The sequence below is a fragment of the Pinus tabuliformis genome, chromosome 7, assembly GCF_031772625.1.
Source record: "Pinus tabuliformis cultivar Carrire ecotype Pingquan chromosome 7, CPIR1, whole genome shotgun sequence".
NCBI lineage: Eukaryota > Viridiplantae > Streptophyta > Pinopsida > Pinales > Pinaceae > Pinus > Pinus tabuliformis.
Genome location: NC_142293.1, coordinates 1,246,822,269 through 1,246,836,656, shown reverse-complemented (window position 1 = coordinate 1,246,836,656; position 14,388 = coordinate 1,246,822,269). Strand labels below are relative to the sequence as shown.

The 14,388-nt window shown below is 34.9% G+C and overlaps 1 protein-coding gene across 2 annotated transcripts; it reads right to left on the bottom strand.

The window, feature by feature from the left end:
• Window positions 1-5,366: 5,366 nt before the first annotated feature.
• LOC149251888 (uncharacterized) lies at window positions 5,367-11,805 on the bottom strand. Of its 2 annotated transcripts, XM_089456589.1 has the most exons (3): window positions 6,183-6,312; window positions 5,997-6,089; window positions 5,367-5,824 (listed from the first exon to the last, which is right to left on the bottom strand). In XM_089456589.1, exons 1-3 carry the CDS (start codon window positions 6,309-6,311, stop codon window positions 5,627-5,629), a joined length of 420 nt encoding a protein of 139 aa, XP_089312715.1. In that variant the 5' UTR covers window position 6,312; the 3' UTR covers window positions 5,367-5,626. The 2 variants fall into 2 exon arrangements, with proteins under 2 accessions (XP_089312715.1, XP_089312716.1); XM_089456590.1 differs by lacking the exons at window positions 5,997-6,089; window positions 6,183-6,312 and adding an exon at window positions 11,651-11,805.
• Window positions 11,806-14,388: the final 2,583 nt, after the last annotated feature.

Below are 14,388 nucleotides of genomic sequence, written 5' to 3'. Positions count from 1 at the left end.
ACAACACTAATTATGGAATGTTGGGTGGAGGAAATAACAGCACAAAGAAACATGAATCTAAAATATTGCAAGTTGTTCATAGTTTGAAGGAAGATTTAGAGAAAATTAAATCTAATCAAGAAAGATTTTCCAAAGAAAAGGAAGATAAAGAAAATATAAATGGTTATATACTCAGAAAAATAGAAGGAAAAAGGAGTAGTAGAATATCTGAAGATACTCATAGGAAAATTTTTAGAAGTGAATCTGCTAGCGGAACCAACTCCATAACTTCTAGTGAAATCCAAATAAATGAGTCTACTAATGAGGGAGAACAAAGTTCAGGTATCAGATATATCTCTATGCCTAGGAAAATGAGGTCTACCTCTCAATTCCAGGGAGAATTTAAAAAGATTAGGCCCCTAATTTCGATGGTGAATTTAAAGAGGGAGTAGAAACATGGCTCCTTAATATGTCCAAATTTTTTGAAGTATACAACTACCCAAGTAACTTGAAAGAAAGATTGGAAACTTACTATGTTGGGTCCCTATAATACTAGTGATTACCCCATTACTATTGTAGTTATACCCCTTATTTATATTGTTGTGCCCCTATTACCCCCATATTGTTATTTCTGTGCCCCATAGAATCCCTCTATTGTTATTTTTGTGGCTTTATATTATTATTGTTAGGTCGGCTGGATTATATTGTGACTCCTTAGACTCCTATATATAGAAAAGAGGTTTTGTCATTTGTATCATCCAAGAATTGTTCATTTATGTAATGTAAAGGAGGTTGCCCCCTCGAAGAGGCTGAATTCTAAGGCGTTGATCTATCTTTTCTATCTTTTCTTGAGCTGGTTTCATAACATTTGGTATCAGAGCTTTGGATTCTAGGGTTTCGCTGCTCTAAACAGGTCATCGTGGCATTTTTGCTATAACTTTTTTCTGTGATGTTTCAGAAGTCGCAAAAAAAACCCATTTGAGAAGAAATCGCGTTGAACCTTGGGTCCGAATTTCAGAGTTGTTCGCGCGATATTTGCGGAGATATGATCTGAGGAAGTTGGTCTTTTTGCAGACTCCTGAATTACATTCAAAACAGATGACCTGGGGAAAATTGTCATAACTTTCTCTCTGGGGATCGGATTGAAATTTCATAAGAAGGTACAGAAAGAGGACAGACTGTAGTTTCTTGTGTGTGTGTTTCAGATTCAAAGGTTGAAACAGTGACTCGTGGAATGTCGTACAAGTTCGCTCTACTAAACCAGTCTAAAAGCAAGTCACTGTGGGAGATTTCACATAACTCTTCCTTGGAGAATCCAATTTGGCTCAGACTTGTGGAATTGGAAAGAGGATGTAGAAGGCTACTACAGGTAGCAATTTCAGAACTAAATGATCCGAAATTATAGAGATACATCAGATTCAATATCAGGCTTCTATAAAGTGAAAAAAGGTGTGTAGTTTTTTTTTAAATTTTTGTGTAAGCTTGGTTTAACGGAATTCATAGGGCATAGTAAAGCATTATTATCGGTAACTGATGTCCCGAGGAAAGAAAATGCAAACACCTAGTAAGGAACCTGAAAGCTCTAGCATGACTCATGAAGAAGAGGAAGAAATGCTACATGATATATCAAAATTACAAGAACAAGTGCAACAAATGGCATGCTCACAAAAGTTAACAGATGCTAAGATAAATGGCGTGGAAGCTAAGATAAGTGGCGTGGAATCTAAGGTAAATGGCGTGGAATCTAAGATAAAGGGCATGGAAGCTAAGATGGATGAGTCAAAGACAGATTTGAAGAGAGACATGGCAGATTTGAAGATAGATTTGAAAACAGACATGGAAGAATTGAAGAAGTTGCTACAAGAAAGGGTCACTAATGGTGACAAGGTAGTAAAGGAAACTCATGATGAGAACAAAAGAAATGTTAATCATGATTCCATATACGCGAATGTTGGATCGAAGAATCACCATATTCCAAAAATCGATATGAGGAAGTTTGATGGCAAGGATCCCGCCACATGGATATTACAAATGGAGCAATTCTTCGATCTCAATAATGTGAAAAACGCACAAAAGGTACGTATCGTAACTGTATATTTGGAACCAAATCAGTTTGTATGGTATCAATGGCTTTGTTCTCGTAAACAATTTATTACTTGGGCAATTTTTACGGAAGAATTGATAGCACATTATGAAGATACAAAAAGCAACACTTTTTTTAGCCAATTGATAAGTCTCAAACAAAAGGGTTCAGTAATGGAGCACATTGAGGAGTTCCAAAAATTGAACATAAGGGTAAAAGATATTCCAGAGGAGCATAGGATTGATGTGTTCATAGGGTCTTTAAAGGATAATATCCAACATGATGTTTGCCTTTGGGAACCTGATTCATTAGAGAAGGCATTCAGGTTAGCAAGAAAAATGGAAAGCAAAATTATGGCAACCAGGAAGCATACCACTCACAACTATAAAGACGGAAGTGTTGCTGCCCCTTGTCTTCCACAACCTATAAGGTTGACACCACAACAATTGGAAGAAAAAAGAGCAAAAGGGCTTTGTTACAGTTGTGATAGCAAATACACTAAAGGTCATAAGTGTGCTGAGAAGAAATTATTTTACATAGATTGTGAAGAGGAAGAAGAAAAGGAGCAAGAAAGGTTAAAAGAAGAAGATATACTCCAGGAACAAAGCCTAGATGAAGAACAAATAAATCCGACCATATCTTGTAATGCATTGGCAGGAATTACCACTCCTCAAACCATCAAGATACAAGGACAAATCAAGAAGAAAAAGGTAATAGTGTTGATTGATTCAGGAAGCACCCACAATTTTATTCATTGTAGGGTAGCAAAAGAATTGAATTGCTTCTTATATCCAACACCAGAGTGTCAAGTGATGATTGCAAATGGAGGAACAATAAATTGCTTTGGAAAGTGCCATAATATCAAGTTATCCATGGGAGAATATGTATTGACTAGCCCAATGCTTTCCATTCCAATGGGAGGTGCAGATGTTGTACTAGGAGTCCAATGGCTACAATCCTTGGGTACAATAGCTTTTAATTTTCAAGAACTTTTCATCAAATTTTCTACGGAAGGAAAGGAAGTTGAATTAAGGGGTATTGCAGGGAAACCAGGAAAGATAATCAGCTCTCATGGTATGACAAAGCTTCTAAAAAAGGAGCAAAGAGGTGTAATTGCACAATTATGCTCGCTAGATGTTTCCACATTGGAATCATCTATTTCTCCAGAGCTCCAAAAAGTACTGGAAAATCATTCCAAGGTATTTGAGACTCCCAAGGGTCTCCCACCTATGCGTGATCATGATCATGCTATTCATCTGATTCCAGGAAGTGTTCCTCCAAACATCAAGCCATACAGATATCCCTATGTCCAAAAAAGTGAAATTGAACATATGGTTGCAGAAATGCTAGAGGCTGGTATAATTCAACCGAGTCAAAGTTCTTTCTCAGCTCCAGTAGTATTGGTGCACAAGAAGGATGGATAATGGCGCATGTGTCCGGATTATAGGGAGCTCAACAAGATCATTATTAAAGATAAGTTCCCCATTCCTGTTATTGATGAATTACTGGATGAATTGCATGGATCAATTTACTTCACCAAGTTGGATCTTCGTTCGGGATATCACACTACAACAAAACCAGCGATTTGCGCCAGATTTAGCGCCAGATTTTAGTGCATTTTTTTTGTAATTGTGATGAGCAACCTGGCGCTAAATCTGGCTCTATTGTACAATTTTTAAAGCGTCCTTTTTTGCACCTGATTTTGCATCCTTTTTCACGCTATATTTTGCATCATTTTTTACACCAAACTATGCATCATTTTTTGCGTCAAATTTTGAACCAAGATTTGCATCTTATTTTATGACAGGTTTTGCTTCTAGTTTTGTGTCATTTTTTGCATCTATTTTTCCTTCTCTTTTGCTTCCTATTTTGTGTCATTCTTTGCTTCCATTTTTTCACCATCATTTGCATCAAGTTTACTCTGTATTTTGAATCCAATTTAACGTCTTTTTATGCATCCATTTTGTGTCAGTTTTTGCATCTAGTCTTACGCCAGGTTTTGTATCTAGTCTTACACTAGTTTTTGCTTCTATTTTTGCACCAGCTTTGGTGCCTATCTTTGCACCATGTGTTGAATTTGATTTAGCACCAAATTTTGCATCCATTTTTGTGCCCATTTTTACACCTTTTTTTGGACCATTTTTTACATCCACATTTACGTTTGATTTGTCTCCATTTTCCCATCTCATTTTGCACCATATTTTGCGTCATTTGTTTCATCCAATTTTGCATCATTTTTAACACCATCTCTTGCATCTAATGTTACATCATTTTGAACATCCAAATTTGCATTTATATTTGCATCTTATGTTGAGTCAGTGTTGTGTCCACCTTTGCATCTTATTTTGTGTCTAATGGTACATTCAATTTAGAGCCCTTTTTTACATCTACTTTTGTATTTGTTTTTGCACCAAATTTTGCATCCAATTTTAAGCTATTTTATGCCCCTTTTTGCACCATTTTTTTGTGTCTACTTGTGTCCAATGTTGCACCATTATTTACACCGACTTTTTCATCCAATTTTGCATTTTTTTGGTGTCTAGTTTTACATCATTTTCACCATTCAAATTTGCATCTTTTTTTGCCTCATTTTGTGTCCACATTTGCATATAATTTTGTGTCTGAGTACGAGCCTAAATTTGCATGTGATTAGGAATCAATTTTTACATCCAATATGGCATCCTTGGTTTCACCTTTTTTCAGCCCCATTTTGCATCTTGTTTTATGTCTTTTCTTACATCTTTCTTTTTTCCTTTTTTGCACCCAAGTTTGCATCCCAAATTTACACCATTATTCGCATCATCATTTGGCATATTAATTTGTAACGTTTTTTGCTTCTTTTTAACGCTCAACTTTGCATCTTATTTTACATCTAGTTGTTGTCTTTTTTTGCATCTAATTTGGTGCCCATTTATGTGTCCTTGTTTTTGCCCAATTTGATATCCTTTTGTATGCCATGTTTTGTTCCCTTCTTTGTGTCAACTATTGCACAATTTTTCACTTCTAATTTAAAACACTTTGTATGTCAATTGTTTGCATTTTGTATTAATTCCTAGTTTAACATCCAATTTTACTTTCAATTTTGCATCCATGGTTACATCCGCATTTGACTTCTTATATAGAGTATATTTTTCTTTACATATATGACCCCATTTATAGATGCATAGTGAAATATATGATAGTTTCTAAATATCATTAAAGCAGATATCACAATTCAAAATCATTTGTAAAGAAATTTAAGAGAAATTGACAACATCCATCCAAAAAAATAACAATGTGTCATTAACAATTTTCAAAACATGTATAAAATAGCAACATAATACTAATAAAATCAGTATTATTTTTAATCAAAACAAGTAAAATTCAAATATGATTAACAAATCAAAATATTTCATGAATATCGTTATTCTACGATAAATTAACAACATACATAAATCAAACTCATCGTATGATTACAAAATCAAAATGTCTCATTGATATAGGGTAAATTCACAACACCCATCTAAACATAACAATGTCATTCTACACAATAATTTCTTCATAAAAAAAAATGCATGTGCATGCCTAGCTACCACCACCAAGATCATCCTCATGATCATCTTGACCATCCTCATTACTCTGATCCACACCATCACCAACACCGCAACTATCATCATCATCTCCTCCTTCACCACCATCATCCTCATCCTCATCCTCATCATCTCCTGATATATGTTGAACATAATTTGGATCATCGTCTTGGCAATCATTACCTATAGCATTCTGACAAAAAAAATCAATATTACATGTTAGTATTAATTACATAACACAACGCATGTTTTTGTTATACAATGTTAACCATAAAATGAGGTAAGATATAATATCTAATAGTACTAAAAAATAAAATGAAAATATGGTTTAAAAGTATATTGGAAATCCAACTAAGATTACATACCATAGAGTCCATCCAAACAACAAATTCAACCCATCTCTTTTGCTGCAACACCTCCTTTTCCAAATGATTTGGAGGTCTTCCATATTTTAGTTCCTATCAATCAGTAAATAGGGAGAAATTAGATAACAATGACTTTCTTCTAGTACAAAATTTATTAAAAAAATATCACATGTTTAATATACTTACAAAGGTTGTTATCAGTGCTTTTAAACCTTTCTGGCCACTACGATGAGTGACTTTTTTCTTGGTTAACCTCGCCTTGGATGCCTTGTCCTTAAACATAAACCAATTCAATTTATTTGCACACAAATACATGTCTAAGATACTTATAAGTATTAATACATTCCTTGCGATAATAATGGTTCTTATATGGGCAAAAAATATATTCCTTGCGATTGGATTTCCTGTTCTATTTGGATCAACTGAGCTAATTTATTTTTCTGCAGTTTTGATGAAAGTGGGGGAAAATGGTTGGATAAATGGTTTTTTCCACCTGCTTCCTTCTTGTGATGTACATTTGGAACTATGGAAGTGTTCTGAATTATCAGGAGTTGTATATCTTGTTGGTCACGGAGATGTCAAGGCTAGAAAGGATTCATGGTTTCCTAAGAAACTGGTTATAATCTACTTCTGTGCTTTCATGAGGGCAAACTACAAGGCAGGCCCTGCAAGCCTCAATGTACCTCACACCAATCTCTTGCAAGTTAGCATGACATATACTGTCTAACTTGAAGGTTTCCATGAATCAAACATGCTGAATGTTTTTCAAGGACCAAGTCACAACATCAATATGGTGATGGATAACAAAGATTTCCTTGAAGGTGGCAGAGATGAAGTGAATTTTAATGTGAAGTTAATAATCATAAGTTTTGTTGTCGACCAAGATCTTCATTACTTAGTCCTTGATTTTGTTTGATAGAGAATAATAGCCATTCCTACGATTAATCACTGATATTTATGAACAAAGACACCATTCTTTTTTCAATGAAGATGATAGGTGGTATTTTATATGCATGGTTAAGCCTAAGATAAGCCATGTTTTCTACATAAGAAAGTTATATTAAGTTATATCCATGAAAATGAAAGGAAGATGACATTGCATGTTTCCTCGTATAGCTAACCATCGCTCAATAACATTGGATGCTTCTCCACCTCATTCATTACATCATTGCTTAAGAACCTTGGATGCTTCTCCATTTTTTTTGACATCATGTATTGATTATGTTGTTGTTGGAGGTTTTACACTAAGTTTTTCAACATCGAGCTTACTAGGGCTTGCACCACCGGGGTTATTAGTAAGAATCTCATGAGGTTTGCATAGCCATGATTATTAGAATCAAAATAGTAGGATTTGCACTAAAAAATAGTTCATAGAGCTTTCCTGCTGGGGAGAAAATCACAAGTTCAACTTCTGCAGTGCAGAGCACCGAGAGCTCGTAAGCTTTCTTCAGCAATCCACCTACGTTTGGAAAATGTAGCCTGTCTGCTGGCGATGTTCTCAATCCTCTTCCTCTGCATCTTTCCCCTCACTATTCTTGTATGTCCTCTTTCGTTTTTCCCTCCAAACAAACCCTCTCAAATTGAGAAAGCAAAACAACTCACTCGATGAGAATCCGAATACAATTATCGCTTCTAACAATAACCCAATACGATACCAGAAGTGATTACACAAAACCTCATTGACTCTTCATTTGTTTGGAAAAGAGCCAAGCATATACTTCTGACGAGGGTTTCCTTCTCAAGTCTGGCTCGCAGGACGTCGCTTAGTCAATTGCGAGAAAAGTTTTCCACCTGCCTGTCACATACGGTTTGTCACACTATATATTAAAATCAGGGACAATCCTTTCTCGAAGTGGACAATCCATTTGAATGCATTGATCAATGCTTTGTGCAACGCTGGTAGAGTGGACCATGCAAGGAACTATCTAATGGAGATGAAAAAATTTAAATCCTGATATAGTTTGCTATAGCACATTCATTGGAGGCCTATGCAAGTTGGGTATGGTGGATGAGGCAGTGAATCAACTGGCGATAATGATTAGAAAGGGTCTCTCACCCACATATGCTCTGTACTATTCACTCATCAAAGCTTGCTGCAAATCAAAGAAAGTTCAAGCCGCTGCCCAGATACTGAACAAAATGCTTAGGGAACGTGTTGTTCCAAGTCATGCAAGTTTTATCTAGGGCATGCATCATCTTGGGAAGGTAGGAAAAAAAATTGAGGCATAAAAAGTTCTTGAAGAAGTGATAGATTGTAAATCCTCTGTACATGTTGAAGTATGCACAGAAGTAATGTCTGCTCTATTTCAGACCAGTGAAGTGGAAAAATCATTACAATTAGAAGGCAAAATAATTAGAAGAGGTTGTGAAACTAACTTTTTGACTCTATAAAACAATGTTTCTCTAAGGGAAAAATTGATGAGGTATCCAAGATTTTAGAAGGCATAAACCAAAGATATCCGGTACAAGGTATTACATTATGAAAAAATTGAAATGGTCAGATTTATTGTTTTTCCAAGGAGACCACTCTTGCTTGAAGGAATGGAGAGGGCTCTGCTCGTAAGAAAGTATTGAACCAAGACCATTGTCAAAAAATGTTGAACCAAGAGTATTGTTAAAAAGCAATGTTGCTTAGTTGCATGAAAATTTAATTGTCCAAAATTTAATTTTGGACTCTTTGCTGGCAAAATTTCATATAAAGGTATGCCCTTTTGCCTTATAACATGATGATTTTAATGAAAATGGAGGAAGGGAATCAACTTCAGAGAATCAAATGAAGTTAAAAAATATTAGATTATCAATTATAATCCATAGGAAGGGAGGAAAATAAAGGGTATGGTTGTGCTTAGCCTAAAACGTTTGCCTCTCATTTGAGAACTTTTCAAAAACTCAACTTTATTTCTGAATCTATAAACACAACTCTAAGTTTACATCTCAATTTACAGGTAAAGATTCGGTTTAAAGAAAATCTAAAAATAAGAATAAGCAAATCCAGAACTAAGAATTTGAAGCATTATTATTGTGGCAGAGCAAGGCAACTAAAATTTGAGTGTGTGGGAACAAAGTGGGATCTAGAACATGGAAAACTCCCCAAAAAAAACAGCAAATATTGTGGAAAGCAGAAAAGAGGAAAAAGAGCATCATTCCTTTATTAATTCTCATACAGAATACAAATTAGATGCATGGTGTGAAGGAAAATGAAATTTACAGGTTTGTGGTTGAAATTTATTGGTGTATCTATACGTGTGGCCCCAAATCATTTGTAGGTATCATACCTGTAATTATGGGTAAGGCCATATTTAATTTGATTTATTTGAAACTAGGTTTGTGGTTAATTCCAACCTAGGAAAACTTGATATATAGGTTCAATAACCTTCTTGTGTTGTATGCCCTCATTGTGTAGGCTCAATAACCCTCTTGCTGTGTGTGCCTTTGTTATGTGGGCCAATAACCCCTCTTGAGAGGATGCCTCATTCGAGTTCAACACAGTGAACATAATTGCTTGTGAGGGAGAAGAAAGGATTGAGAGGTATGAAGTTACAGGAAAATGGAGAGCTAGAGTGACTATGGCAGGATTTAGTGTATATCATCTCAGTGCTAATGTTAAGGACACGGTTAAATCTTTGCTCTGTTAATCATATTGCAATAGCTATAAGACTAAGGAAGAAGGAGGAGCTATGTATTTACTATTTTGGATGGTTGGACAAAATTCTCATTGCAACATCTGCTTGGCATTGAGAGGCAACGACTATAAGAATGTTCTTGTACAAGAATTTGTTATAATTTATCAATACCATTGTTGAAACTGCATGTGACTTTCATGTGTGTCAGGGAAGAGTTCAGAAACCTAACACAATAACTTATTATAGGGGTAAAATATGAAACTAATTTAAGGAAACAATGGTTTTTACCTGTCCTGTTCAACTAGGGATAAGATAGTTATTCGTTTGTATTTTGCTTCCTTATCCAGGTAGACAGGAAAATGCTAAGGCTTGCTAAAATCAATGATATGCCTGCCTACACAGTGGGTAATTGGATAGAGATAGTTACTATTTAACTTTCAGGAACTTATACTTCACTAGCTAAAAGGTTTTGGATTTTTTTTTCTTATGACCTTGAGTACAGAGTCTCATAATCAACTAGAAGAAAAATCAAGTCTATCTTTCAATTGCTTGAACCAGGACTATATCACGGATATTGCAGCAATAAAAGAAATAATTCCAGTCTATAGAAAGGTAGCATAGTAATAACATACTTGAGTTTTCAGGGTGCTTCAAACAATCTCGTCCTAAAGATAGGATTCCAGGTTGTTTGCAGATTTTAATTGGTGAGGTTGGCTCTAATTTTGGAACTTTGTTGGCTCTGCTGCAGGTATCATTTTGCCCCAAATCTTCGCCAAGCCTTTTTCATGGACTCACTAAAGGACTCTCATTTTCTGCATCCTTCATATGAGTAAACCTTCGACCCAGCACTGATTTTCAATACAAACTTTCAAAGAGAGAAACTGGCAATTTGGAGCAGGTTACAAGACCTCCTTCTATAATGAACAGAGATGACCCTGGAATGTGGCAAAAGTTCTCCCCTTCAGCCGGTGCTAAAGAAAACAAAGAGTTTCTCTCTGAAATCTCTAACGGCGTGCTTGGATGGCCTAATCTGACCAAAACTACAAAAATGTACCATGAGTTTTCCTCTACGTTGTTATAATGTGAAGGATAGTGTTTCCCTCAATTACAAACCGTTCCAATAGCCCCTGCTTCCTGATCCATTAGTTTTGACTTCTCCAGACACTAAAGAGCATTAAAGATTCTATTCCATTACACAAAGATGAGCTGGAAGGGAAAACCCTTCGGAGCACAGTATTTCATGTTGAGGTATCAAATTCTTGGTTCCATGGAAATAGAAACCGCATGAAGATATCTACGAACCACTTGAACATAAAAAATGTTCAGTCTCAAAACTCTGAAGTAAATTTGTAAAGAATGTAGCATTAACTTTCTTGGCTTACTGAAATCCCTAATTTTCTATCCTATTTGTCTGTCTTAAAAATCTCACGAAAACCTGTAAAGATTGTGCCATTGTGTACGCTTAGCCTCTAAAAGCCCTATCTTTCTATCTTCTTCTGTGTAATTTGAATAGAACACCATCAAATACTAGAATTATCAATTCCCATTCTCCAAAACTTTTAAATGTGCGGAACTGAGACAGAAATCATTCAATCAAACCACTCGAAATGCATCTGAATGTTGATCCATTAACTTAAAGAACTTCTTCCCAAACTCTGCCATTTTTTAAACAAAATTTTGAGCACAACCTTGTCTAGTCCATTTATAGAGAGCGTTAGTTTATGAAATCTTGCCTGTAAGCCAAAATAGAGTCAAAATTTTCCATTGAAAGCTCAGAATAACTGAACCAGAAATAACCCTTGTGAAATTTGCTACTTAAAACATTGTTTTGAGCACGGCCTCTTTCTTCAGATTTATTTTAGATAATACGGTAGCTTATTAAATGAAATATTTCCAGAAAGTTGAAATATGGCAAATTTTTCCAATCAAGAACTCTAAATAATTTCATTAGGACAAGGCGTAGAGGATTCATGACGGCGACAAGAAAATAATGGCGCTTTGCAATTTTAGCACTCTCTTGCAGAAAAATACCTTTTCTGAAATCGTTTTGACCACGAAGAAACGCAGATGAACTGTTGGAAGTCGTGCAGAGAGAGATCTGGTGGCTCGTGGATCGATTCTGGGGCAATGTTTATGCGATTGCAAACCATGATTGTTCATATGCGAGCTACTGAGCTCGTTGAGAGGGATACGCGCAATGGCGCCAAACTACCAAGAGGATTTGAATTTAAAGGCGGTATAGAATATCTACCGTTCGATCATGTCATCGACGGCCATATATTTTTGTTTCAGTAAAACGGATTTTCAAAGAATTTGAAATATTATACATTTTATAGAATTTGAAATATTATACATTCTATTATTTAAGCTAAATAATAGTTTTACTTTGGAAAAATAATTGGGCACATCAAATAAAATATTGATGTGATGGACATAGAACTCCGAAACAATAATGCACCCTTCTCTTACTCCAAAACAATAATGCACCCTTCTCTAGCTGATGTGTCAATGCTTTCTTTGAAGTGGAACTTAAAGAATTAAGTAATTATTCATTATTAAATTGGGATTTTATATAAATTAATTGATTATTTATTAATGTTAATTTCATTTTATAATTTTATAGTAATTTTTAATAGATTTTTGTTAAAGATAATTATTTGAGCTATTATTGTATCAAGATTTTTGTTGTGTCTTTTATTATTATATTTTAATCCACTTTAAACATGCTCAAAATATGTTTTCATCTTCATTTGTGGAGATTATCTACTTGCATATTCAAAAAGTTTTGATGTAGTTTTTGCCTTGAAAAATGATTATTGTGATTGTAATGGTGATAAATTATTCTATAAACAGTGTTAAGTGTTATTTAGAATAAATGAGAAATTCTTTTTGAATATATAAGACTAATCTTTGAGAGAATAGATATATATTCCCTAATTATCACATAAACAAGGGGTTAATCTTGCATTTAGTGCTTTATCTCTATAGAGTTTCGCTAAACAAAGGGAATACCTCCTCCTGCGTGACTTCGATTGTCCCTCCCTCTTACAGGATTGCAAAGCATTAAGAATTGAATCTTCTTTATTTTAAAGATGTAGTCTTGTCGAATATACCAAAAACATAGTAGGATTCTTTCATTATTGACAAAATCAAGCACATGTGCAAGGGAAGTATTCATCTATGGATGGTTAACAAGTTCATTAATAACTACAAGCAAACGCTTCAAACTATGTATTTAATGATCTCTAGTCATCATCTAAAGAGTTCAAGAATCAAATCAATTCCAACCTAAGTTCTAAGTATATGGTAAACCTCTACTCTAGAGGTTCTATTATTGTAAAATTTCACAACTATGGAAGTTGTGGCAAGGTCTCAAAGGAGGGACTTTCTTTTTGGGGCAAAACTAACCTTTTTTAAAAAGATAGTTTCTATAATTGAATCCATCTTCAATATCCATTTCTTCAACCCCACTCTGCCGGATTTGAATATTGAATCCCCCCTACTTATTTTGGGATGAGATGATCTTTCAAAAGCCAACATAAATATATTGGGGACTTACAACAATATACAAACTAAGCAAGGAAGGGTATACACACATGTGTTAGAATTTGAATTGAAGTTGACTTGAGCAAAGGTATAACAATGCATATTTAATTAAATATTGGTGATTTTAACAACCACGTCCATTAGATTAAAATAATGATACTTTATGTGTATCTATATGCAAAGACAAAATACTTGAAAGGCACCTTCCCAACAACAAAGGTCATTATAAGAAAAATGGAAAAATAACAAGTTGATGGGTGGTATGATTGAATGAAGAATCAAAGGGCAAGAAAGAAGAGACATCCAAGTTTAGTCCTAATAAAAGATTTTATGGCCCCTTCCAAGGAGTGCGTTATTAAGAGGGACACAAACATGATCATGGAGTCTGTGCTAAAGTCTTATGGGAGAAATAGGAAGCATGTGAATGAGATATTATGGATTTCAAAAGAGAAATCATGTTATTCAATCCAATAGAAGCAAGGGGATTGGTGCTACTTGAGACTCCATAAGCTCTAAATCAATTGGTGAAAGCAAGAAGTCTAAAAGATAAATGCAAAGAAAGGAATATCCATCTATGTACAAATCTACAATAAATAAATTCAAAATTATACAGTGTTTCCATATAGACAATGTTAGGTCCCTATAACACTAGTGATTCCCCCATTACTAGGGTCATTGTGGCCCTTACTGTTATTGTTGTGCCCTTATTGTCCCCATATTGTTATTATTGTGCCCCATAGAGGCCCACTATTGTTATTTTTGTGCCCTTATATTATTATTGTTATGTTGACTTTGATTATATTGTGACCCCTTAGACTCCTATATATAGAAATGAGGCTTTGTCATTTGTATCATCCAATAATTGTTCTTTTGTGTAATGTAAAGGAGGTTGCCCCCTCGAAGAGGCTGATTTCTAAGTTGTTGATCTATCTTTTCTATCTTTTTGTGAGTTGGTTTCATAACAGACAACCTAGGTTCGAACCCTAAAAAGTGTAGGGTCTTTGTGAGTGTTTGTGAGGGAATGTGTTTGACATCACATAATTGGATTCCCTTCATCATCAAAGAGACATGTGTCCCAAAAGTCAATTTGGTTTAAGTGGATGTTAATATGATACATTGTATATTTTCTGAGGGTAGTAGCACAATTGGAAAAAAGCATGTTGGCAAGCGCTTGTGTATCCAAGTGATCGAAAGTTCAATCCCCCAGACATATCTCACCAATT

Coding starts and splice junctions, on each gene's coding strand:
- LOC149251888 (XM_089456589.1), bottom strand. CDS start 6,311: ATGTATTTGTGTGCAAATAAATTGAATTGGTTTATGTTTAAGGACAAG. Junction 6,090..6,182: donor AAGCACTGATAACAACCTTT/GTAAGTATATTA, acceptor ACTGATTGATAG/GAACTAAAATATGGAAGACC. Junction 5,825..5,996: donor TTGTTTGGATGGACTCTATG/GTATGTAATCTT, acceptor TTTTTTTGTCAG/AATGCTATAGGTAATGATTG.